The following is a 25,284-nucleotide window of genomic DNA, read 5'->3' on the forward strand; positions in this document are numbered from 1 at the left end:
GTGATAGTGAAGAAATATGTGGGCTTCCCGTGTCGGGCTACGATGGCGATGGCGTCCTGATATTATTGCTGCATAGGTTTTCGGACTGCCAATGTGTGAAGACGCCAAGATAACTCTGCTACTGGTGGTTTATCGCTATCTTCACCGGCCAAATAATTCTGTAACCGTCTATAAGAATCAGAACGGAGATCAACCTGACGCACCCTTTGGTAATTTAGTCTGTTCTGCTCTATCTTGACGTAAGCGTTAACAGCAAACGGTTGAAAGAGTTTACCCGCATGCAGAATTGGATTGAAAGACTCACGAATGGAGAAGAGGTGATCGTAATACTTCATTTGAGCGATTTGAGCTCCGTCATTATCAACTAAGATCGGATCCCATCCACCTCTACCGGTTGGAAAGAGGAGTGGATACGTGAGAAGATCGCAACGTTTATCTATGTCACTGATGCTCATCAACGTTGATCCTGCAGCCTGTCGAAGATGGACAGCAAGACTCCTGCTTGCAGGAACGTCGTTTTCTTCTCCCACGTATACGACTGCCACTTTGTTCGCAGTAGGAGTAGCGTACTGTCCTCTTGCGAAACCCCTCTCTCTGCTGTGATCGAATACCATGCGAATCGGTATGGTTTGCCGATTTTCTCGCTGAGCTGCCGCTATTTCCATTTGCTCCACTTCGCTCATCATTTTAAATGATTGAGCGTAAGCATTGGTACGGGCAAACCATTCACTCAGAAACAACACAAGGTTAGGGTCGCAGTCAGAATTCCGCACATTCCTAAGGCGCTGTTGGGCAGCCATTTCAGTGTCAAGAATATATATTTGACCGAATTGACGTTGCCCCCCTTGGTGGGGATGAAGCGCACCCAATCAGTGACATATTTGGTCGTGAATTCGGTGACAGTACGGCCCTCTTCCAGAAATTGTGTGAACTTGAGCTCCCATCAAAGCCATCGCAAGGGCAGAGTTGAAGTTTCTTATATTTTCAAGGAAGTTGCGCTGGCGATGCGTCACGTCGGTGGGAGCCGCTCTATCTCGTGCAAAGAGCTGTTTTAATTGCTCTGAAAACTCCTCAAACAGATTCAAGTTGAATCGCCCTCGGTCGCAGCAATCAGAAAAGATGTTCGGATGCTGTCGCTTTACTTGAAAGGCGAAGTGCAACGCTCCACAATTTGAACAGCGGTTTTCTAGTGCTCCAAGGTAGTTCACATCCGTAATGCGAGAACGCAGTGCTAAACCTGTCATTCCAGGAGCGGCATCACGGCGAATATGTCTTTCGGAGTCGTTGCACAAGCGTTCAGCGCGCTGTTCATCTGGTTCATTCTGTCGTTGCCTTCGTTGGCGCTCAGCGTTTGCAGGGCGTCTTGCAGAACATTGCTCAGAACCCTCATTTTGACGCCGCCTTTGTCCACGTTGGGCATTTGACAGTAGTCTAGCAGACCGCTGATTATCGTTTTCACTTTGGCATCGCCTCTGCTCACGGTCTGCATTTGCCATCTGCCGAGCAAAACGCTGTTCAATGTCTTCGCTTTCGCGTCTATTTTCCCGAAGCGCTGCTGACCGAACGTTGCTCATCGTTTTCGTTCTGTCGCCTTCGTCGTTGTTGCTTGCTAGTCAACGGGTTCTGCGCTGCTGTGAAGTCTCTCTGTGGCGATGACTCCCTTGGTGTTCAGCGTCATTAACGTAAGTTCGAGGTCGCCCTGGTCGTCGGTTTTGCGTTGGTTGCTCTATGAAAGCCTGCAAATAGCTTTTCTGGATTCGAAAAAATGAGATTTGATGAGATAAATAGCACAATTGAAAACTTGATTTATTGGGAGTAATGAAATCAGTCAAAATATACTTGTTAGTAGGAAATGAAAAGAGTCAAAACTTTTTTTTGAAAAAAAAAAATCTATTGCGCTCTTAGCATGCACCTACGTTCTCAAATAAGAACAAAATATTGTATACAGCAAGCTGATTTTAACCCCCTAAAAATTATAGTCCATGAAAGTGGTGCCATCTAAGGTGCACGTACAATGCGGTTATTAGAGATATGTACAGTATTATTCATCTCGTTCTGGTTGAGTGAAGTAGTTGAGTAATTTTTTTTGACGCACTAAAGCGCTTTTTGCATGAGCTAAGGATGAAGCTGTAGCAAGAAAAAAAGATCACTAAGGACGCTTATAGTGTTGTGCGTAATAGTGTGCTTGTTACAGTGTGGGTTTTACCATAGTTTTTTTACTGTTTTATTTTCTGTTTTGCCCATCAACGGAAGGCCTATAATACTTACTTACTGAGATACTTAGATGTCCCGTCTTCACTGGACGTGCGGGCCCCAGCATCTCTTCCACTCGTTTCGTTCCCTCGCCATTGTCATCCAAGATGTTCTCAAGTTTCGTGAGTGACGTTGATGAGGTCCTTGAACCGTATCTAGCTGAGCTCACAGCTGGTCCATCTGTGTAGCGAACACGGCACCCCATCTCGTTGGCGGTCTCTCTCGAGGGCGTTCAGGGTCTCTTAGGATCCACTCTAGCGTTCTTTTAGTCCATCTATCGTCGATTTTTCTCATGGTGTGACCGACCCATCCATGTTTTGCTTTCGATACATATTCCGCTGTATCGCGAAGACGGGACATTCCTTTTGAGTCGGAGCTACGAAGACCGGCAAGGTATTGTGTGCGCCGGTTAAACTTCAGGAGACATCTCTCAAGGGCTCTGTGAGTAGTAAGTAGCTTCGTAGACGTGACCGCGGTGTCTGCCCACGTCTCCGCTGCGTAATAGAGCGCTGGAAGGACTGTCGAGTCGAAAAGATGGGCACGAAGATCTTGGTCCGTTAGTTGGTCCGTAGCTTCCCTGACGGCTGCGAATGCTGCCAAAGCTGCTCTCATTCTTCTATTCAGTTCGTCCTTCAAGTCGTTTTCCATGTTCATAGAACGTCCGAGGTATACGTATGACGAAGTCCCCACGATTTGGGAGCCTTCAAGTTGTCCTCCTCCGTCCTCGCAGCAGACATTCTTCATGAACTGTGTCTTCTTTATGTTTGTTCGCAGTCCTATTCTCTTCTCTGTTTCGTTCAATTCGTTGAGCATCATTTCTGCTTCATTGGTACTGCTCGAAAAGAGAACGATGTCGTCCGCGAAACGAAGGTTCGAAAGAAATCTTCCATCAACACGTATGCCCCTTTCTTCCCAGGATAGTGATTTCATTATCCATTGCAATGCAGCCGTGAACAGCTTCGGCGATATAGTATCGCCTTGTCGTACCTCCTTTCCAATGGGTATGGTGAGAGGGTGGTGGAAAAGCCGTATTCTAGTCGTGCATCAATTGGCTAATGTCCTCACATACGACGCGCCCACACCTTGATCGACCAGCGCTGACAGTATTGCATTCGTTTCCACGCTGTCAAAGGCTTTCTCATAGTCGACGAAGGTCAGAACAAGGGACAGGTGAAGGGGTGGGTAACAAGGCCCGGCATACCTCTATGACTCTCGACAAGGTCTGGATGTGGTCCAAGCAGCTGAACCCCTGGCGGAATCCGGCTTGTTCTTGAGGCTGAGCTTCGTCCAGCGTCCTAGATATGCGCGTGAGGATGATCTTGGTGAATACTTTGTATAACACGCTCAGCAAGCATATCGGACGGTAGTTCCGAAGGTCCTCTCGGTCACCTTTCTTATGGATAAGAACGGTTCGCGAGGTCTTCCACTGGTCTGGGATCCTTTCTTTCTGAAGATAGGATGTCATGTGCGCTGCTAAGACTACATGAAGCGGATGGCCACCAGCGCGAAGAAAGTCTGCTGATATAAAATCATGTCCGGAGGCTGTGCCAGGTTTCATGCTCTTGATAGCGACTCGTACTTCCGAAGGGAGAATCCGTGGTGGAACTTCACCAGTGAGGATGATCGGGCTTGACACAGGGGTTGATGAACGGAAAAGTTTCGAGTAGAACCTCTCCGTAATGATTTCCACCTCACGACGAGAAGACGTGCGAATCCCGTCTTCGCTCAGCAAAGTTGCTAGCGGAATATTATATTCGCGGAGATCCCTGCGACACTTCTTTAGACTCGTACTTCTTTGCGCTGCTTCCAGAATCTTCTTCTGCCTGTACTTCAAAAGATACTCCTGCAACGCTTTTCTGCAGCTAGTGTTTGCTACTAACCGCTCAATGTGCGATGCATTCGGATCGAGCCTCAAAGCCCTTCTTCTTTCCAACAATTCCTTGGTGGTCTTCGAAATTCGATCCAAGTTTGTCGTGCGCGGCTTCGAGGCACGCTCAGCACAGGCTCGTAATCCTCTGAGCAGCATCTCGTAGTCCACGTTTGGGTCCTCCTCGATGTGCCAGTCACCTTGGGACAAGGAGTTCTCGAGTACGCAATCGTCGTAGACAACTTCTTTTCTCCCTCGCTGCCGATAGCAGATGTTCTTTTCCATCGTGTGGCTAAGTCGTATTTTCGCACGAAGAAGACGGTGATCAGAACCAGTACAAAAGGATGGTACTACTGAGACGTCAAGTATACACCACCTCCGGTTGGTGAGTATATGGTCGATCTCCGCACGAGTCGCGCCATTGGGCGATTCCCATGTCCACCGACGATGATCCTTTTTCATGAAAAGAGAGTACTTATGAAAGAGGCGAGCGGCGGACAACAGCCCAGAGAGACGATTGCCATTTTCATTAAGGTCCCCTAGTCCAGATCTTCCAATACTGTATTCCTCTTCTGTGACCTTTCCTAGTTTTGCGTTGAAGTCTCCAACAATGAATTTGTAGAAGGACTTCTCGTTGCGGACTACTTCCGAGTATTATGAATGTTGCTTCAACTTGGTTCTACGTCCACGTTTCACATTGTAAGCATTATTAGACACGACAAAACCTTTTTGGCAGATCTCTTAGATTTAGAGCATCCTAGGTAGTCCAATGGTTATTGCAGCTCCAAGTTTCATTGTAAGAATAGTAGCATAAGAAATACGGATTAATAAGGGTCATGGAATTAAACTTTCATCGGAAGCTGTTGATCAAATTGAAATACCTCTGTATTAGCTTTTTTGAGCAAAAATCTGCCCTTACACCCCTAAAAAAAGTTAGGGCCAACAACTTGAAAAGACTTGGAGAAAGTATGGAATACCAAACAAAAAGAACTTAACACAGAAGAGTAATAGTCTAGATTGCCGAATTTAAGAGAGCGCATAGAGCTGTGACAACTATCGCGTTGTTACAGTCGCACCCTCTTACTTCCAATTCTTTCAGGCTGATGATCACATCACGAATGAGATGATAATTGGTGCTGCGGAAGAATTTTGTTCCACATATATACATATACATACACATCCGTCCATCCACACATCTCTCCACACATCTATCCATACATCCATACATACATATACATCTATCCATCCATCCATACATGCAACACACATACATACATGCATACATACACACACATATGTACATACATACATACATACATACATACATCTAACGCAGCTCGTTAACGACTCTTGTGGCAATCCTTTTCTTCCGGCTAAAACACGAAGAACCACGACCAACCTGTTCAGCCATCTAATGAGAATGCTTCTAATGAGAGTTTTTCGCTTGTTGAAATAGTTATTATTGTTAAGGGAAAAGTGATATGAGATCACATACTTGGAATGACCACCGAAAACTGATAGTATTCTGTGGTCACCTCTTGTGGTACTCCTTTATCTCACCTTCAATGATCAGTAAAAATTAAGAGTAGTGCCATTTTTGTCCAAATAAGAAGAAGAATAAGAATTTGGATTTTCTAACACTCCTTTTTTGTGGTTCTTTTTTGAGAAGTCCAAGTCTTGATAGAACATTTCATATATTTCTTTCCAAATGTGTCAGTTCGACATCTGCAGGCATCTTCTACACCACATTTGATTATATATATGTACTCCTTTGATATCGCCACAATTTGGAAACATTACTCAAACACCATTCAGTGTGGACGTCCGGCTAGAGCTGGCCTGCTGATTTCTGTGGTGTTCGCTCTGCTCGCCTTCGCTGATCAATGAAACCTAATAGTAGTGGCATTTTCTGTAAAATTAGAAATGTGTTTTCTTAAAACACTTTCTTTTTCCTCTAAAGTTTTGGCAAAAGACCCAGTTTTCTTTCTAACGCGTCAGTTCTACATTTGGAGAACATTCAAACTTCAGTTTCAAACACTCCTTCGATACCAATATAATATGTACAAAATTTGAAGACATCACTCGAAGTAGGGGTCGTCCTTCTGTTTTTATCCAACAGTTATCACAGAATGATGTTTTAACGTGTAACGACGTAAACAACATCCTCGCACTGATAAGGATAACGTTCGACGTCAGATCATGTAAACTGTTGGCTACTATTTAAGCAACAGTTCCCTGTTTCCTCTCTCTGAAGAAGGGATGTTACCAACCTGAAGCAAACGTCCTAGTAAAGAGACACGCGGAGGAGTCATAAAGGTGAAAAACAACGCGGCCAGTGGCCACGGCTATAAAGTGGCTACAACGTCCCTTTCACGATTAGAGACATTTCGACGTGTCGAAACCATTCCGACGCCGTGGGACCCGTCGCAACTCATTTTATGGGTATCTGATGCCGGTGCACACGTCGCACCCCATCGTGGCATCAGAACCCCCGCAGCCCATTTAATGGATACCTGGCGACGCACCAATTTGGCGCTGGTGTACCTGTCAAATTCCATTTTATAGCTACCTGGCATTAGCACACCAACTCGATGCGGCGGGACCCGTCGCACTCCACATTATAGCTATCAGTCTGAACGTCTGGCTAAAGCCGGACTTCAGACTCTCTGTGGTGTTTGCTTCGCTCGCCTTCACTGATCCACAAAAATTAATATTAGTGCCGTTTTCATGGACCGGACGTGTACCTCCAACAATATTTCTTAATTTTTAATATTATAACTAAAAGCGGAAGATTTCATAGTCTTCTTTCTAGACGCGTCAGTTCTACATTTGGAGAACATTCGAACTTCAGCTTCAAACACTGTTTTTCAATATATTATAGACAAAATTGAAAAGTGGCACGCGAAATATGGGTTTTCCTCCTCTTTTCTATAAACAGTTATCAAAAAATGATGTTTTGGCATAAAATGACGTGAAAGAGATCATCCTACTGATAAAGATGACGTCAGATCACATAAACATCTTACTACTATTTAAGCAGCCGTCTGCATGCGTGTTTCCACTTCCTGAGAACGGCATGCTACCAACTTGAGGCGAAAAAAGAAAGGAATAGACAAGCGGAGGAGTCATAAAGGCGAAAAGCAAAGCGCCCAGTGGCCACGGGTATGAAACGGGTGCGACCATCTATCTTTTGCGTCTTGCGCACGAAGTTATCACGCACCATTTCGACGCCGGTGGACCCGTCTTACACCATTTTATAGCTTTCTGGCGCCGGCACACCAACTCGACGCCGGTGGATCCGTCGCACCCCCTTTTCGAATTTCGTGACTGACACACACACACACACACACACAGACACACGTGACAGAATAAGCTTATATATCATGATCATGATTATGATATATAATGACGATGATCGTGACCAGCCTGAACGTCCGGCTAAATCCGGACATCAGGCGTTTTTTGGTGTTCGCTTCGCTCGCCTTCACCGATCAACAAGAAATAATAGTAGCGACATTTTTTTTTTAAATTAGAGTTGTTTTCTTTCTATTAACGCTTTCTTCAATTTCAAAATTTTGAGCGCAGATGAAAGATTTTATGGTTTTCCTCAGCCGCTCAATCCTATATTTGGAGAACAATAGAACATGATTTAACATCTATGTTTCTCTCAAACTTCCACAATTTGGAAACATCATTCGAAGTATGGGTTTCCTCTGTTCTCAGCTATTAGCAAAGAACGATGTGCTAACATGAAATGATGTGAATATCACTATCGTAGAGATAAAAATTACGTTCTACGTCAGATCTCGTAAACAGCTGGCTACTGTACATTGTACTCGCATGTGTGTTTCCTCTTGAAGAAAGGATGTTAACAGCATCAGGAGACATGCTGGGAAAAAGATATGCGAAGGGACCATAGAAACCCATTCTACCGCGTTGGGACTCCCACGCACCAATCCTACGCAGTGGAACCCGTCTCTCCCCACTCTATAGCTTTCTGGCACCGGCGCATCGTTCCGACGCCGTTAGACAAGCCCCGCCCCATTTTTTGCTATCTGGCAGGCACAAATTCGACGCCGTAGGACCCGTCTGACCCAATTTTACCGCGTTGAGGCTCCAGCGCACCAAATCGACGCCTTGGTATCCGTCTCCCTCCCTTTTTGGAATTTCTTGACTGAGACGCACACATACACAGACTGACGCACGTGGCAGAATAAGCCCGTTATTATAGAGCATGGTAGTTTGCAAGTTTGGAAGCATGCATACACATAAAAGTTTCTTTACCCTCATAAACACATGAGAGAAGCTAATTTTCGCTAAGCTAATTTTTTACAACACACATACATAGCTTTGGAGGATGGTAAAAAGGGAGAGTGCTTGCCTATCATGTGCATGGCGATCGTTCGACACTTGGAGTATTTTCGTGACACACAGACAAAAACACACACACACACACACACACACACACACACACACACACACACACACACACACACACACACACACACACACACACACACACACACACACACGGGCTAAGTGCGTTATCATATAGCATGATCATGATTATACCGTTGCGTTCAATTTAGCAAGCAGGCGTGACCCACTTTCTGGAACCTTGCAGAAAATGAGCTCACCAGGAAGAACAGCTGTTCAGTTCAAATCCTTCATCGAAACTACGAACACTAATACTTCGTTGTGTAGGGTGAGTCTTTTTTGAAATGAGAACTCGAAGGTAATGTATTGAACCAGAGAATGTGTAACAGGGCGACAGTGGCAGCCCACTCTTCCAAATGAACAAAAGAAAACAATACGTGCAGATCGGCATAGCTTCCTCAGTGGAACAAAAGTGCACATTCGATACTAATGGTAAGTGATTTGAACCAATATTTCAGAACAAACTAAGCCAAAAAATTGTTCTCGTATCTAGTCAGGCGCAATAGATTCGTGGATGTGCGTCACTACCTTGACTGGATTTGCACGGTAATTGGTACGTTTGAACTAACTTTACTAACCATAACTAGTTACGTGAGCTAAACTGCAAAAACCTGCATCTCAAAGTTTCTTACCAAGAAGAACGTAACACTTTTCTTGAATTAGTTCTGCTACATGTGCCTGCTGCAAATCCTACCTCACGCCTCAAAGCTACGCAGCGGTGGCCCTGGCTGTCGGGCAGCTATGGTGGCGAGACTTCGTCTCGGCAGGTTTAACCAGGACACAAAGGTGTCCGGCTAGCAGCTCGGTCCTTGGGCCAAGGCTACAGGCTAGCTAAGTGAAGAGGTAGTGCGACGATTCCGGTGCCAGGCTGCTAGCGTGCTAGTGCGACAAGCCGACCGAGGACAATACCCCCGTTGCGTCACACTGCTAATGTCTACTATGTGTTCTTCAGAAGCTAGGGCGTCCCCCAGAAGCGACGCGCATTGTCCTTGCCCGGGCAATGTGGCAAATATGCGAGGGCTACCGGCTAGAGGACGGAGCCGGCCAAAGAAGTTAGTTTGCCATCGCCAACAACATCCAGTGCACTTGGCAACACTTACCGTTAGAACGCCTACTGGAAGAAGTTGTGAACTGGCAGACGGTCTCAGAAAACGCAGGGTACGACATATGCTGTGTACAGGAGACTCGCTGGAAAGGGTCCAAATCAAGGAATTAGGCGATGGCTACAAGCTCATCCACCATGGCACATCAAATCACAGTGGCGCTGGTATCATATTGAACGAGCCGTTTAGAAACAGCGTCACAGCAGTGGATCGACTATCGGATCGCCTGATGGCTGTAAAAGTGGACACAGGAGAAGTGGAATTGCGAGTCGTCTCTGCTTATGCGTCACAGGGCTGTAGTGAAGAAGAGAAGGCGTGCTTTTGGGAAGATCTGGAGCAGTACGTCCAATCCCTGGCGAAGAAGTACTTCTAATCGGAGGAGACTTCAACGGACATGTCGGTTCTCGGAAAGACGGGTTCGAGAGTTGTCATGGTGGATACGGTTATGGAGCTCGTAACGACGACGGGTTGTGAATCCTAGAGTGTGCTGTTGCAAGTGACATGATCACTGCTAACACGCAGTATCGGAAAAGAAAATCGTATTTCATCACGTACAGCAGCGGCGGTCGTGAAACACAAATAGATTTCTGGATGTTACGCCGACGAGATCGCCGACTTCTGCAGGATTCAAAAGTCATCCCTACGGATCATGTCGCTGCCCAACACCATCTGCTCGTTATAGACTTGAAAATCTCGCGTCCAAGGAAGAGACATCCAAGGACTGAAACACAGTGCATCAAATGGTGGAATCTGACGGATCGAAAGGAAGTATTTTACTCCACACTACTCGTAGTGTGGAGGGAATGTGGTCGTCTACTTCCAGCGTTATAAGCTTGACCGCGGAGAACACTCTGGGAAAGACGACTCTAGGTAAGCCTAATACACAAAAGGCTAGTGGTTTTTGAACGAGGACGTTCAGACAGCAATTCGTGAGAAGAAGTCAAAGTATAAGCTCTGGTGGAGGACGCGTCAGCCTGAAGATCGGGGTGCTTACCTAGCGGCGAAGAGGGAGGCTAAGAAGGCAGTCTCCAAGGCGAAGTCGCACCGCTACAAGGCTGTGCACGACATGCTTGATACCAGAGAAGGCGAGCGGGCAGTGTATCGTTTAGTCAGAGCACGTCATCGCTCAACGTTGGATATGGAGCACACCAAGATCGTTAAGGGAGCTGATGGAGCCGTTCTGCGCCGCTCTGGTCAGATCCTGGAGAGGTGGCGAGAGTACTACAATCACTTGAGTTGCGAAGAGTTCTATCATCCTCAAATCCAAACTTTTCCCAGTGTCGAGAGTCCTGTTCTACCAATTACTGTCGTCGAAGTCAATGCTGCCCTCGCAAAAATGAAGTCGAACAAGGCAACCGATCATGATGGCATACCTGCTGATGTCTGGAAGCTGCTAGGAAATCGAAGGTCCGTGTGGCTCGCAACTCTAACAAGATCGTTGCAGAAGGACGGATTCCAGACATTTAGCAAAATTCCGTGACCGTGCCTGTCTGGAAAGAGAAAGGAGATATTGCTGACTGCACTTCGTACAGGCCTATACGACTGCTGTGCCATACGATGAAGGTTTTTGAGCGCGTCCTGGAAGCTCGTCTGAGGAAAATTGTCAGCATTTCACTCAATCAGTGCGGCTTTGTGAAGGACTGCAGCACTATAGATGCTATCCATGCTGTCCGTATCCTCCTGGAGAAACATAGAGAGAAGCACCGCAGTGTGCATCTTTTTCTTCTCGATCTCAAGAAAGCCTTCGACAAATTGTGCATGGACACGATAACGAAGGAAATCCAGAAGCAGCATCCGTAGACCCTACTCTTTGCCGACGTCATGCTCGCGCCTCGAAATGATCTTCAGAAACAAATACAGTCTTGCAGGGATCGGCTGCAGTAACATGGATTGCACCTCAATGTATCAAAAACTGAGTGCATGAAGTGAGGACCAATTATAGAGGATGGTTCAATTCATGTCGATGGCACAGAATTGAACAAGATGGACTGTTTCAAGTACCTTGGATCCTTAGTGACTTCCACAAGCGACATTGATCAAGAAGGTCGAGCACGTGTTAATGCGGCATGGATGAAATGGAAAATGGCAACAGGCGTACTGTGCGACAAGAAAGTCCCTGTTCGACTGGAGTCCAAGATCTACAGGACGGTTGTGCGACCTGTTGCTCTTTACAGATGCGAGTGCTGGCCGAGTTCGAGGGATGGGAGGGGAGTTAGATGCTCAAGCTGGGAGTTGGAACGTTGAGGAACGGGAACCTACATATATGAGTCGGCGAAGAGTAGACGAAATTCTTGCCACCAGCACAAACCTCTCTGGATTCGGGTACCCGCAGTTCGGGTTCCCCCCATTGGTGCTTCTTTTTGAACTAGATTCGAGGCAGACCTAAATACGTTTGTAGTCCTCGTATATTTCTATAGTTACATAATTACGGGTCTACGATATTACACCGCTTAGTATCGCAACAGAAACAATATCTGTAGATTTATTTCAAATAAATGATCCTGAACTGTTTATCAAGTTGTAACAAAACAAGAAAAAACTGATTAACTTCCGAACAGAGAGTATGAGGCGAAAAATTTTCAAATCAAAATCAAATTGAATCGATCTATTTCCTCATCATTTTTATGGATGCTGTGATGAGGTTTGTATTCTTGCAATTTGTTGTTGCGAATTTACTACTTCGTTCACTTACATTCATAACTGCTTCCATGTCTAATTACAACAATATTTAAGGTGTTTGTCCTACGTCCTAGACAAAGCGCACTGGGAGTCAATGTTCATGGAAGACTTCGAAATATTGATTCCATCCATTGATCTGTAGATGGCGACTTTAGTAGCTCTGTGTTTAATAGCTCTCTTTCTTTAATTTCTATTTCCAAATCTCGCGATTTCGATGAAGTTTTTAGAATTGTGGTAGAAATCATTTATATGTAGCATTCCAGAGAAGGAAAATTCAAGAAATGAAGTTTGTGGAAGTGGGCTAAATTAATCTCCTCAGCTTTTGTTTTTCTTCGTCTATTTATCTTAAGTAAATATAAAAGTGGTCATGCTTCTTCTCCTATCTTCTTCCATTAAACCGAATCAATTTTGTTGGCTGTGTAGAAAATGACTAGTTATATTATACTAGTTATATGTTGTTAAGAGATTCGTTGGCTCTTAAGGCAAAGCAATAAAGGATAAAGGTTAAAGTTCCTCGTGCTCATCAATCCGCCTGGTGGACCCCAACGCGTTCAATTTAATTCGGAATCTCTTGTGGTTTCCGAACGCCTGTCTAGCGCATGCAATGATTTGCGAGGTTAACTATTGTATCAAATCAGTGTTTTTGTTGAGACTAGTCCCAAACAAGTCTATTCCCAGTTTATCGACTAAATAGGAACGAAAGGCTTGATTGGAACTAATGCGATTCCGAAACTCAGATCTATTGTGCAGACACAGCGAAGCCTCCTACTGACTGCGCTGCTTTATTCATAAAACTTTGCACAGAATAGTGATCGTTATTAAAAACAAACAAAGTTATGCTGCTAAATGGCTACTATCTTAAGCCCGGAAGAAGGTGTAGTTTTGTGATTTGGCGGAAAATAGCCAGAAAATTACTGAAAGATACACCAAAAATGTTCCTCCCACATGAAATATTGGGTTGAGTCGAAAGTTCTCGGACAATGTAGTAGTGAACTTCTAGAGATCATAATTCAGCAAAGAGTTAAAGAAAATGGATGCACGAGCCGTTTGATGAAGTATAAAAAGCTCTTCATTGATGAAGTATAAAAAGCTCTTCAAAGTACAAGCTAACGGAAAAACCGAACTAGTTCCTTTATTGCCAAAGAGTCGCGCAATTTCGAGCTGTCGCCACTACACCTCCGCACCGCCATATTCTTTCTCTCGCGGATATGAGCAAACGTTTGAAGGAAGCTTAAAAGGGGCACGTCCCCGCGACAAAGCTCGACCACACATTTCAAGAACGACCAAGGCTTAACTGAAACGTGTTCACCCACAGTACTCCTCAGACCTAGTTCCCTCCGATACCCATCTTTTTTCGTACCTTCGACGTCATCTGTATCCTCAACACTTTCCAAACCCGCGGCGACATCAAAAAGGCGCTCTAGCAGTTTTTCAAGGAGTAACCCCCGGGGTTCTTTAGCAAGAGCATCAACGATCTGCCTAAACGTTAGCAGAAGTCCATCGATGCCAATGGGGTATACTTCAAATAATTCACATTTATCGTTTAAAAATTGCAGAATAAATAAAAATATTGTTTATTTGCCCGAGAACTTTCGACTCAAACTACTACAGTGAAAGAAGAATTGACTACCACAATGAAACTTTGTCGATGTTTCAATCAGCTAAACGCTTAGCTAAGCTAATCAGCAGCTAGCTAGCTTACCTGTGTTATCTGCATGACAGTAGTTACAATGTGCGAATTAAACGTTATTGCTCTTTTTTGTGGGATCAATGAAATTATCAATGGACTCGAACGAGTTGCAAAATGGCATATAAACATATTCACATTTTGCATGTTCCTTTCTCTTCATCCACCTCCTTTGCGACTAGTTATAAAATAAATAAGCTCTTTTTCGACGAGAAAACCTTCCCTGAAAGTCCCTCAGAAGTTAGAAAGAAGAGCGAATTTAGATACAAGTTTGCTCATTTTTAGGTCTCCACCAACAAAGAAAAAATTCCTGCTTGGAAATGAATGCTGCAAACAGCTATTCAGTTACAAACACCATACAATCTTTTCTCCAATAATGACGACAATAAAACTAATAGTCCTCGCTCAATAAATCTTTATTTTATTGGAATCGATCAGAAAACACGACATTTACAACAATTAGTAACAATTAATGACGCAGGAATATTTTTTTACTATTTGTCCAGTCTAGAGAGAAATTTTCTGATTTATTCTTTTTGTTTCTCGTTTGGGTCAAGTACCCGGTGATCACTGGACGGCTTATCCTGGTTAGAATATTTCATCTGTTAGAGGAACCATTAGCCATTCTCCCTAGTGGAAGTCGTAGTGCTTTCTATACGAATGACATTTTCATTTACATTATTTGCGAAATGTGTGATCCTCGGTTCCAGAAAAATCCTGCAAAAGAACAAAAAAAGCTGCTATACAATTGTAAGAGATAAATCATGCTTATATCTCCTCCATCTCTTTTTCTCGTACCTCTGTTACGCTATCACAGTCATCTCTGCGGCAAAACAGTTTTTTTTTAGTTGGTTGCTTCAGATTTGAATTCCACGTAGAAATCGAAAATTTCCTGGATCGGCACACATTTTTGAATGCGCCTTTTCCTCCGTCAAACTGGCCTTCCAAGACGAATCCTTCCAGCTGTCTCCTAATTGATTACATGATACGGTACAAAATATGTCCATCACCAATATTTTTTGAGTATAAATATTTACTATTATATAATTATTGAGGGTGAGTGATTATTCGAACCACTACATAGGAACACGTTTAACTATTTTTCTGTTAATGTGGCGATAGATTGAGCGTTCATTGGTTAAAGGGACGGTAGCAGTAAACTAATGATGTTGAGGTATCTGTGTGCAAATAGAGGGTTCAGGGTGTAGATTACGAGTAGCCCCAGCCAGTTTCGTCTAATCGTTCTGAAAATTAGCATGGGAAACGGCGTTAATTCCTACGATGTTCGTGAAAGCGCGCCGCATCAACGAGCGAGTGGTCGAAAATCAATGAGGTGTTCTCAGCAGCCTGTTCAACTGAAACCGGATGAATAGGCTGCGGAGAGAACCGGATTGTGCTCTTACGTACCTCGTAGGAACAAATGCCGGACCCGTGCCGTTTTCCTTCTTTTTTTTTGTGGACGATTAAGAGGGATTGAGAGGAGAGTGGAGCATACTCGTGCTCTAAATCCAGAGCTCTTTACTTGCCTACATGAACCCCAACATGGTCAATTTCGCCTTCTCCCTACAACATCACTCCCACTACATAGCGGATTGACCGCCACTGACCGAGGACGTCTTGTTATTTCCCGGTTAGCATCGACTGATATATGTTGATATATGTTCCTTGGATAGAAAGAGACGTTAAACTTTTTCAGAGCGGCGTTGTTATAAGAAAAAGTTCGTTTTTGTGGAATTATGCGAAATATTACGTTATTGGACACATGTATTGAGATAGTGCAACCATTTTGTTATAATGTTGTTTAGCTGACATTTTTATGTATGTGACGGGGTGTCTGCCTCATTTTTTCCTAATATAACCACAGAAATATAATTTCCCTCTTCATCCGCTCTTAAGGAGTCTGTTATTAAACATAGAATCACAGAAGCAACTTGGACAATCCAGAAAATCTTGCCAGAGAATGCTTCGAGGAAACGAAAGGCAGTAGAGTAGTTTCTAAACCCATGCTATCTGGCAGTGCAAACTCTGTAAGAGGTGATAGAGACGAAGTAGTTGGGCAGATGATGTGTCACATTTTGGGAAGTGAAAGGAATCTTTACTTGGGTCAAAGGTGACAAAGTAAGTCTAGTTTCTGGCGTTAATCAATCCGCTTGGGATTTACGAACGTGTATCTGGCCTATACAATGACTTGCGGTGGTTAGCCGAGCTGTGTCAAGTCAGTGTTTTTATCCTCCCAGACAAGTCTGGTACCAATTTGTCGACCCCGGAGGGATGAAATATCTTGTGAGCGCTAGGGTGGATTCGAACCTCTGATCGATCGTGCAGAAAGCGGAACCTCTAACCGCTACACTACGCCCGTCACCGGTGAAAGGTGATAAATTAAGAATTCGTTTCTTAGCATTTTCTTCAGCTTTACCATACCATACGCCATGCTTCAAGCAGTCGATCGATCGGCGATCGCAGTATGAGAAGAGCGGAAGACAACATTTTTGACGTGAACTACACCTACCAAGACGGATAGAAATGCGACTTTCGTACGTTCTATCGGAAAGAAGTTTTCGGGAAAAATTCCTCAATAAAGTGCAACGTTTTTCAGTCACTTTTTTGTTCTGGTCATTCTGATCTTCTTTGCTTACTTTGTTGGACTTTTAGTAAAAGTATTAATGAGTACGTTCGACCCGATACATCAAGAAGGGTAAAAATTGGGTTTCAAAAAAAAATTTATCTGACGTGATCATGCAAATTGACAGGTGCCCGTTTGTTTTTTGCAGCACAGCACTATAGCACCATAAAGGTGTTTCTCTTCTCCAGAACGTTTCACACAACCTTACGGGATTTTTTTGCTACATTCACGTTACACCGTAATTTAGTTTTCTGTTACTTACTAATATAATCCTTAACCACATGTGTGGAAGACGCACATTCTAGGAAAGAAGTCTCTTAGAGAGTTTATTTCTTACTTGGGTACATAATCGTTCTATTAAACCCTAACGAACATCATAACCTCAGCTTACTCTTATTCGAAAGTTTAATGAAGCACTTTCATAGAATACCTGATTCAGGAGAAAAAAATAATAGATTGAATTCTTTAGTACTAATTTTTTTTTTGCAAATATACTTTGTTGAAAAAGAAGACGTTGCATGGATGTATCTCTTCTGTTAATCCAACAGAGCGTCAATTAATGCTTCAGGAAATTCCATGCGTGACTAGAAAGAAAACGCAATTCAAAGATTCGAAAGAATCTTCTGGCTTTTTGCTCCCAGCTTCTACGGAGATACTACGACAGCCGAATGATACGTTTGCGCTAAACGTTCGGACACCAGCAACGTTTCGTTTCCTTCTTGGCAGGATGTTTGTAAATTCCGTCAGTGGCGCTCCCAATCGCGCTCCAGTAGGTCTTCCTCGACGTTGTTTGGTCCTTCGTATGATTCAGTCCACTCAGTTTCCAATTTTTTTTTAGCATCGCTTCAAATCATCCCTTTCTTGTCTCCCTTGACCCATAAAAAAGAGCCGCTTATAAATATGTAGGAACTTAATCAACATTCCTCCTTTTCAGATTTTTTTTTTCAGTCCTTCAGTGATTCCTTCCCTCTATTACCGTGTTGTGATGGATAGCCAAATACTTAACTGCTTTCCTTTTCCATTTCCTTTGCGGACAAAAAGAAAAGTTTTTTGTGTCCCAGGATGTACAGTAACAATCAAACGAAGGAAGTAATTATTTTTTACTTGAGTACATAATCGTTCTATTAAACCCTAACGAACATCATAACCTCAGCTTACTCTTATTCGAAAGTTTAATGAAGCACTTTCATAGAATACCTGAATATAAGTTATTAGGAAGTTTTCATGAATTTGAATAACAAGCTGTTCAAATTTTCAAATCGTATTTCAATTCTTGGAAGTGAATTAGCTCCGCAATGCGAACTATCATCTTTATAATCGACTGAGTTCAGTCTTTTCTTGCAAAACCATTTTTGAGGGTTTAAGTGTTCTTTTCTTGAATCCTGATTGATTGATGGAACACTTTGAAAACAGGGTATGAACTGTTACCGCTTCCTAGAAGCCTAATATCTTTCATCAGCGGAAGCAATACATTTGGTATCGTCCACCAGTGAATCAAGAACCAAGGGAAAAAACCTTTTAACACTCTGAAATGATTTCGTAAGAAAATTCTCTGTACAGGAATGGTTTACTTCTGGCAGGATTAAAGTCTAAAATGCGGAGAATTCTATTCTTATTTAATTTCACAAGAACCTCTCACATGAGTTACGTTAAGACTATTCCAATAGCTTGAATATCATTATTAATCCAGGAACAAATCAATCCTTACTTTCTCCTTCACTTTAGTGATTATTATATATTTACGTCGTTGCTCTATGATTGAGCTAATCTACCAAATTGAGTCAAGCTTATTACATTGGAGAGACAGGAAGCATGTTGAGCCCACGCACGCAACAAAGGACATTCGTGTGACAAAATTACTAGGTGCGACTAAAAAAGGATAAACATAATGCCTTTAGTGTTGAACAGTTCTTATTTGCGGGGGAATGTATATACTTGGAAGATTTTTAAAACGTTTCGAATTTTTGCCGACGATCCATCAATAAACACTAAATAGCTTGACATGACGAGAGAGCATGTCGCTATGAGCTTCTCTCCTCTTCATGTTGCTTAGGGAGGTATGAGGTTGCTGCATACTCACTTTCTCCACGCCGTCTATAGTAGAAGCACGGTGCAGTTGCGTAAGCGGTTGCGATTGAAGCGGTACGATGGAGCGTAGCGGCTTGGATCGAGTGAAGACCACAGCTAGCACCGTTCATTGCTGCACTTCGCGATGATCCCACCTCGATTCCAGTCTCCACTGCACCGCTTCGAGTGCAGCCGCTTGCGCAACTGCACCGTGCTTCATGTGGTTTTGATCCGACTATATCTTGCACCGCAAGACGTGCACCAATCTCCCTCCACGGTATGCGGAAAACTTTCCGAACCTCTTTCTTTTTTTTTGCTTATTGCAGTTTTCACTTTTTTTTGTTTAATAGTGTATGAGTAGGTCATTGTTACGTTGTGCAGAATTAACTAATCTCTTTTTCAATAATTTTACCGTTTGTTTGCTCCTAGGACACCTCTAAGATCGTGCTTTACAAAGAATAAATTTCCGTCCAATCTTTTGTACCACTGTACATGATTAGCGTCTGTTGTAATCGAAGTTATAGTAAAAACTAAAAAACCGTCTCAAAAGAAGCTTAACATTGCAGAGTTACGCAAAAAGAGCTGTAGAAATCCAATCATTGCCAAATTACACTTTTGAGGCGATCACAAGCAACTAATGAAATGCCGCAGACTAGTTTTTTTTGGTATTACGACTACCCAAAGAAGAAAATTGTGCTCAATTACATTAAAAATGAGATAAAAAGTAAACCCAAGAGGCTGAGATATAGAAAAGTGTAGTGCAGTCGGTTAAAGGTTCCGCTGTAACTGCACGATCGATCGTTCAATGCTTCGAAACCGCCCCAATCCGAGCAGGCCTTTTACTCTTCCGGAGCTGATGAGTTGGTTCCAGATCTGCCTGTGAGTATAAAAACAATGACTAGATGCATTGGCCGTCCCCGTGGATCATTGTGTGAGGTGTTCGTAAACCTAAAACGATTCTGAATGAACTAAACAGTTCCCGGAACTACTTTTAAACCTTTGAAAACAACGAAAAACTCTAAACGTAGGAGGCAAAATTAGTAAGGTTCAGCTTACTAGAGTACTAGAGAGGTTTTTTTTTCACCCTCAGCTCTTAGTTTTAATAACTCGTCGACTCCAAAAGTAGGCTTTTACGCAGAACTTCAATAATTTTGTCTACAATGCAATTACCTCATTACGCCATTTGTCACGTAACTTAATTTCTTTAGAACTCAGAATAGAAAGACTGCTGCTGCTATTGGACCACACCGTATCGCCACCATATTTACTTCAATTTCACAATTCTGTAATTTTACGTCTTCTCATTACATCCTGTAGGAAAAGGGAATTCTCTACCGGTGATTCGTTTTTCCCTAAAAAAAGTTTTCGGTTTACTTCATGCAAGTCTGTGAGCGCGTTCTTCCGCCTGTACGTGTGAATGCACAATTTTATAGGAACCCGTGTTCCATGTTGTGCAGTGGTCTCTTGCAATAAATTCGTTTTTTTTTAATATTTAATATTTAGAATTTTCAATATATTTTTAAATATACGGGAAGTTCCACATGAAGTGCGATGCAAAACACTAACCACAACTTTGCGTCAATTAATCCAAATAAGATTTTTTTCAAAATTCAACAGTCAGAAAATTCTGCGGAAGTTCTCACACATCACATGCAGAATGACCGCCTTTAGGTTTAATACAAACAATCTCTTCCAGAAATTTTTGAGGATTTTTGAGGATCAGTTCCCATGCCCCATCCCTCATCCAAGGCTCCTTTCAGCGAATTCAGTGACTTTTGTTTAGAAGAGCATGCTCTTCGCTCTAGAATCGACCAGACAACAAAATTCAAAAGATTGAGATCGGGCGAGTTCAATAGCCAAAGACCTTCGTCCAGAAAACCGGAAGATTGGTCTTACACCACTCCACTGCCTTCTTTAAGCCGTGAGTTGGCTTCCTATTTTGCAGGAAGGTCCTGTTAGTGTCCTGATTTCTTTGGCTCAAGGAATCACCGCATCTCTGGATTTCCCATAGCCCTTCACACTTCATGTGGATCACCCTGTGCACTCCATCACTAAAAGAAACACATAACCAGTGAAAGTAAGTGAAAAGTGGATCCAAGACACGAAAGGAGAACATATAAAAAACAATCTAGAACGTTGTAATGGTTCCACTGAATTTCTAGTTTTGTGAATTCCGAGAAAGAGCTGCAACGGGCCATTAATGCTTCTTGCAAAGTTATAACCTCATTTTGCAAGTAACACTTAACACATGAATTTGAAATTCAATGTTCAATAGCCACGATAATGCTAAACATGAATTTAATGTACATTTGCAGCTTTTGCCGCGAGGCGATTTTTTTAAAAATCTCTGGCTGAGTTGGGTCATAGCGCAACATATAAAAAACAATCTAGAAATTGGGGTCATAGCGCAACATATAAAAAACAATCTAGAACAATCTAGAACAGAAGCAGCTGGCATTATCAGGAGCGCATCTAGCTGCCACATACAGTATACTTCGATGATTCAAAAGTGAAGAACTGAACCTCACAGACGACGGCCGTAGTGGCCAAACATCAGAAGTAGACAATAACTAATTGAGCGTCATCGGAGAAGGATAGAGGATAAAGACTTTGGCGTATCAATCCACGCCGATGCGTCGTTTTGCTGCAATTCGTAATCGTTGAGGTTTTGAATATCTAGCCATATCGCATATCTAGCCTATACAACGACTCGCAGGGGCAGGCGTTGATCAAGTCAGTGTTTTCTACTTCTCGGACACTTCTGGTATCAATCCATCGAAACCGGAGGGATGAAGGGCTAGGTTGGCACCAGGGCGGCTTTGAGCACTCGACCGTGCGGCTTCACCACACCTCTTACCACTTGCACCTTGTATAGCGTTGCGCGACTTCAATTAAAAGAAATCTTGTAATGTTTCCATGCAGACTAATATGTCCAGAAAAAAAACGGAGCTGCTACCGTAAACTCCTACCGTAAACCTTAGTCGCAGGAGAATTGTGAGTGATAAAAGCAGTAGAAAAACATTACTCTTGCGTGTTGCCCTCTGTATTTTCAGGTTGTTACAGGTGGAGAGAAGCAGATCATTACGGCGATCAGCTACGATAGCCTCAGAAGTTAGACAGCTATGAACCTCCCAAGCACTTCCCAAGAAGATACTTGCATAGAGAACTAAGTTACTACTGCTTGGTGTTCTGCAAGTGGCCGAATCCATTAGTGCATCCTGAAATAGTTGCGTCTGAGAACTACGCTCAACAATGAGATAATTAGATGCACCGCAAATGAGGTATTTGATGCACCGAAAACTACAATACCCACAACTTGCATTGACCGAAAAGAAGGATCCAACCCCTCTCCACCAGAACAACCGACCACTTCTCGCATAACCAACGCTTCAGAGATTGAGGAAATTGAGCCACGAAGTATTTCCTCATCTTCCGTGTTCATCTAATCGGTGTTCAATCAAGAGAAACACTCCCAGAACAACCAGGATGCACAATACAAGTTCTAAGAGTAGCTCGATTACAGAAGTACCTTTGCTCTACCAGAGAGAAAGCAAGAAAAGAAGAAAAAGGACTCTTAGGAGGATTGATGATGGGTTGACGGATGTCTGGGGACTATATCACTAGCTTCCGAACCCTTTCAATCTTCCATTTCTCTGTGCTTTATGTTTCAAAAGTCCTATTCAACCAACTTTTTTCTCTTTCCACAGCTTGACAAATGATTTCTCCTAGCCGTTTGTACAAAAAGTTGTCGATCAACTCTGATTCTGCAACATGAATCAATGGCGGCGAACGCCTGTTTGGAAAACATTGATCTTCACTGAAGAAGGCGTAACTTGCGCGATCCTCCGACCGTTGATTGTCGTCCGAACACCGCAAGGTCATAGAAATCGATCAATAATCATCTGATTCATACTGACATGCTACTGAACTACGTGTTTGGGTCTTCAAACTTCTATCCGGGACACATGAGCTTAAAGGCATCACCCCAAGAATCTGAGGTGGTGCAGATTTCAGGTGGAGTATTCGTATACGGGATGGGAGACTAAGGAGAGAGGGGTGATTTTGTCCATTTCTTCCTAATTGCTGTAAAAAACGGCCTGAAAGATGTGGCGCCGCACAAGGCTGGCGCGCTCCAGTCGAACCCCCTGTAGAAAATAGTGCACCAGAACGCTTGAAGCCGTATCTTCCAGGCCTTTTTTTACGGCAATTAAGAAGAAATGAACGGAATCACCCCCTCTCCATAATCTCCCATCCTGTATACGAATACTCCACCTGAAATTCGTACCACCTCAGATTAGTGGAGTGATGCCTTTAGTTATAGATGAATATCCCCTTCACCTTTAGTGGATCCGCCCCATCCGCATCATTCAGGCGAAGCGCTCCACATTCGAAACGCTTTGTTCTGTCGGGGATGTGCCAATCATTTTATTCTCCGAAGTGTTGTAGAATTTGGTAATTCGATTGATCATTTGCTCTCTCTGATCAACCTGATCAAATCATTTTTACTAATACTCTTTCAAGACAAAAGATCAGAGATTTCTAGAAGTTAGACTTAGTTAATTTCTAGAAGTTACCTTTTATGATCACAATCTTACCCTCTAAAATTCCACTCCTACCTTTTAAAGTGGTTAAGGTGTATTCTGAAAATTGCAGCTCAACTGCGCACTAATTACAAACGATTCTGCTTGCTTGAACCACGAAAGTTCCAGCTCACGTGTCCTTCCGGTAATACCGTACCTATGTGTTCTTGGAGCCAACAAATTAATCAACCTCAGTATGTGAATTACTCTTTTTTTAATCGACCACCGACGTTATTCGTAAAGCAGTTTCAGTAACTCCAGTACATAGAAACTATTAGTACATGATTGAGAGATATCTATAGCTACGACACGATGTTGTGTTCTTTCTTTCCTCAAATACCTATGATTTTTATTGTTTTCTAATCTAACTCAACCTCAGACCATTCATTTCAGAATTTGAGATAATTTGCCTAAAGTTCCTACAGAAGGACCGAAGCCTTCGAAGTATTCACACTTCTCCCCAATTTCCATTTTAGAAATATTTATATTTACATTTCGCTCAGACAGAAGTAATGCAAACGATGGTGAGCAGATTTTTTTCAAATAACGAAGAGAAAAACATGCAAAGAATAGTAGCATAAGTTTGAAAAATAAGAACAAGAAATAAATTAGTGTGAAAGTTGATTTTCTCACATTTTTTTGAATTAAATAATAGCTGTTGTAGACAAATTTGTCATGGTGGAGCAGAACAGAAACATCACCGGAGATATTCGAGTCACTTATACTGCAAATGTTATTCTTGTTGCCTTCATTCTTTGGTTGTTCCGTGCTCCTTTTGTTTCTTCTAAAAAATGCTGGATTGTTTGAACAATACAAGGTAAGCTTTCTTTTTTTAAATTTACAACAATTATTGTTCTTAACATTTACGTTGCAAGCATGAAAAACATAACTAACTAGTGAACTTACTTTTTCTTCTGACTTTCTGCAACAGTTCAATGCATTTATTTTGTACTGGAAACGCTGAAGTCTAAGATCTCATTTTAGGAGTAAATTCATTCCTGTAGTACAGAAATTTCGTTGTGACGGCGAGTGAAGCTCAGAAGTTGATGGATTGGCATCAGAGTTCTCTGTATGAATAAAAAAGCGCTGAGTTGATTTTATCACTCGGCTATACTCCAACTGTATAGAGTAACTACTTATACTCCAATTCTATAGAGTCCAACTGTCCAACTAATTGTGAATCTCAAAGCATTTTGAATTGAAATCAAGCACGTTGACGCATCCAAAGCGCAATGACCAGCGCCAAACTGTTCGCCCTTTATCCTTGCAGATTTATTTCCATTGAATGTTTCGAACACATGAGAGTGATTCTGTTGCGTACGATCAACCTTAAAGGCAGCATACCATGAATCTGAAGAGGCGTGCATTTCTCATGGAAAATTTCTATATGGGGTTAAAGATTACGAAAAACTACGTGGTTCTACCCATCTCTCTGTGATAGTCGTTAGAAACGGCATGACTTATTTACTTGACTTAATCGGTGGGCTGATGTCATCGCCTGACGCGATTACCCGCATCTTCGCCAAGGTGTGCCGTCCTTGAACACAGCTCTGCCCAACCTTCTCGATCTTCTGCAAGAGCTTGCACAGAATCAACCCATTCGTCGCTATTCCATGTTCTTACGTCTCACCTGAACTGCCTATCCACGCCGAGTGTCCTCAGGTCCTCTTTTACCACCTCAGTCCAGAACTTCCGTTTTCGGCCAGGTGGCTTCTTCCAGCTCGAACCTGACAAACTCTTCAGAACTCGTTGGACAAGGCGATCTGCCGGTCTCCTTAATATGTGACCAAAGAAGCAAAGACGATTTACTTTAGCCACTTTCGATGGCGGTGCAAGATGTTGGTGTCTTCCACGTGTCATCCGCCGGTACACCACATCAATTTCTGCGTAAAGATCTCCATTGTGACATACCCTAGGCCAAAAGTAGCCAAGTAGCCGTCTAAGCAGCTTTCGTTCCGTGCAGTCAAGCCTCTCCATAACCGTTGATG

At 42.9% G+C, this 25,284-nt stretch overlaps 10 protein-coding genes across 12 annotated transcripts; 5 read left to right on the forward strand and 5 right to left on the reverse strand.

Moving 5' to 3' along the window:
• Positions 1-62: 62 nt before the first annotated feature.
• On the reverse strand, positions 63-800 carry RB195_003026 (uncharacterized protein; the record flags this gene model as incomplete). Its single annotated transcript, XM_064200523.1, has 1 exon — positions 63-800. One exon carries the CDS (start codon positions 798-800, stop codon positions 63-65), a length of 738 nt encoding a protein of 245 aa, XP_064056404.1.
• Positions 801-869: 69 nt separating this feature from the next.
• On the reverse strand, positions 870-1,574 carry RB195_003027 (uncharacterized protein; the record flags this gene model as incomplete). Its single annotated transcript, XM_064200524.1, has 1 exon — positions 870-1,574. One exon carries the CDS (start codon positions 1,572-1,574, stop codon positions 870-872), a length of 705 nt encoding a protein of 234 aa, XP_064056405.1.
• Positions 1,575-2,418: 844 nt separating this feature from the next.
• RB195_003028 (uncharacterized protein) lies at positions 2,419-3,183 on the reverse strand (the record flags this gene model as incomplete). 2 transcript variants are annotated; one of them, XM_064200525.1, is made up of 1 exon in its annotated part: positions 2,419-3,183. In XM_064200525.1, the coding sequence occupies one exon, from the start codon at positions 3,181-3,183 to the stop codon at positions 2,419-2,421; it is 765 nt and encodes a 254-aa protein (XP_064056406.1). The 2 variants fall into 2 exon arrangements, with proteins under 2 accessions (XP_064056406.1, XP_064056407.1); XM_064200526.1 differs by having other exon boundaries at positions 2,419-3,069.
• A 208-nt stretch (positions 3,184-3,391) lies between these two features.
• On the reverse strand, positions 3,392-4,582 carry RB195_003029 (uncharacterized protein; the record flags this gene model as incomplete). The annotated part of the gene is made up of 1 exon (XM_064200527.1): positions 3,392-4,582. One exon carries the CDS (start codon positions 4,580-4,582, stop codon positions 3,392-3,394), a length of 1,191 nt encoding a protein of 396 aa, XP_064056408.1.
• Positions 4,583-4,776: 194 nt separating this feature from the next.
• Positions 4,777-10,033, forward strand: RB195_003030 (uncharacterized protein; the record flags this gene model as incomplete). 2 transcript variants are annotated; one of them, XM_064200528.1, is made up of 4 exons in its annotated part: positions 4,777-4,819; positions 8,710-8,825; positions 8,887-8,989; positions 9,055-9,107. In XM_064200528.1, 4 exons carry the CDS (start codon positions 4,777-4,779, stop codon positions 9,105-9,107), a joined length of 315 nt encoding a protein of 104 aa, XP_064056409.1. The 2 variants fall into 2 exon arrangements, with proteins under 2 accessions (XP_064056409.1, XP_064056410.1); XM_064200529.1 differs by lacking the exon at positions 4,777-4,819 and adding an exon at positions 9,510-10,033 and having other exon boundaries at positions 8,748-8,825; positions 9,051-9,110.
• Positions 9,488-10,033, forward strand: RB195_003031 (uncharacterized protein; the record flags this gene model as incomplete). The annotated part of the gene is made up of 1 exon (XM_064200530.1): positions 9,488-10,033. One exon carries the CDS (start codon positions 9,488-9,490, stop codon positions 10,031-10,033), a length of 546 nt encoding a protein of 181 aa, XP_064056411.1.
• A 218-nt stretch (positions 10,034-10,251) lies between these two features.
• RB195_003032 (uncharacterized protein) lies at positions 10,252-11,460 on the forward strand (the record flags this gene model as incomplete). Its single annotated transcript, XM_064200531.1, has 3 exons — positions 10,252-10,428; positions 10,580-11,067; positions 11,193-11,460. 3 exons carry the CDS (start codon positions 10,252-10,254, stop codon positions 11,458-11,460), a joined length of 933 nt encoding a protein of 310 aa, XP_064056412.1.
• On the forward strand, positions 10,464-12,481 carry RB195_003033 (uncharacterized protein; the record flags this gene model as incomplete). Its single annotated transcript, XM_064200532.1, has 3 exons — positions 10,464-10,530; positions 10,584-11,067; positions 12,394-12,481. The coding sequence occupies 3 exons, from the start codon at positions 10,464-10,466 to the stop codon at positions 12,479-12,481; spliced, it is 639 nt and encodes a 212-aa protein (XP_064056413.1).
• RB195_003034 (uncharacterized protein) lies at positions 11,644-11,904 on the forward strand (the record flags this gene model as incomplete). Its single annotated transcript, XM_064200533.1, has 1 exon — positions 11,644-11,904. The coding sequence occupies one exon, from the start codon at positions 11,644-11,646 to the stop codon at positions 11,902-11,904; it is 261 nt and encodes an 86-aa protein (XP_064056414.1).
• A 12,441-nt stretch (positions 12,482-24,922) lies between the features above and the next one.
• RB195_003035 (uncharacterized protein) lies at positions 24,923-25,273 on the reverse strand (the record flags this gene model as incomplete). Its single annotated transcript, XM_064200534.1, has 1 exon — positions 24,923-25,273. One exon carries the CDS (start codon positions 25,271-25,273, stop codon positions 24,923-24,925), a length of 351 nt encoding a protein of 116 aa, XP_064056415.1.
• Between the last annotated feature and the right edge of the window lie 11 nt (positions 25,274-25,284).

This window comes from Necator americanus, chromosome IV, assembly GCF_031761385.1.
Source record: "Necator americanus strain Aroian chromosome IV, whole genome shotgun sequence".
NCBI classification, from domain to species: domain Eukaryota; kingdom Metazoa; phylum Nematoda; class Chromadorea; order Rhabditida; family Ancylostomatidae; genus Necator; species Necator americanus.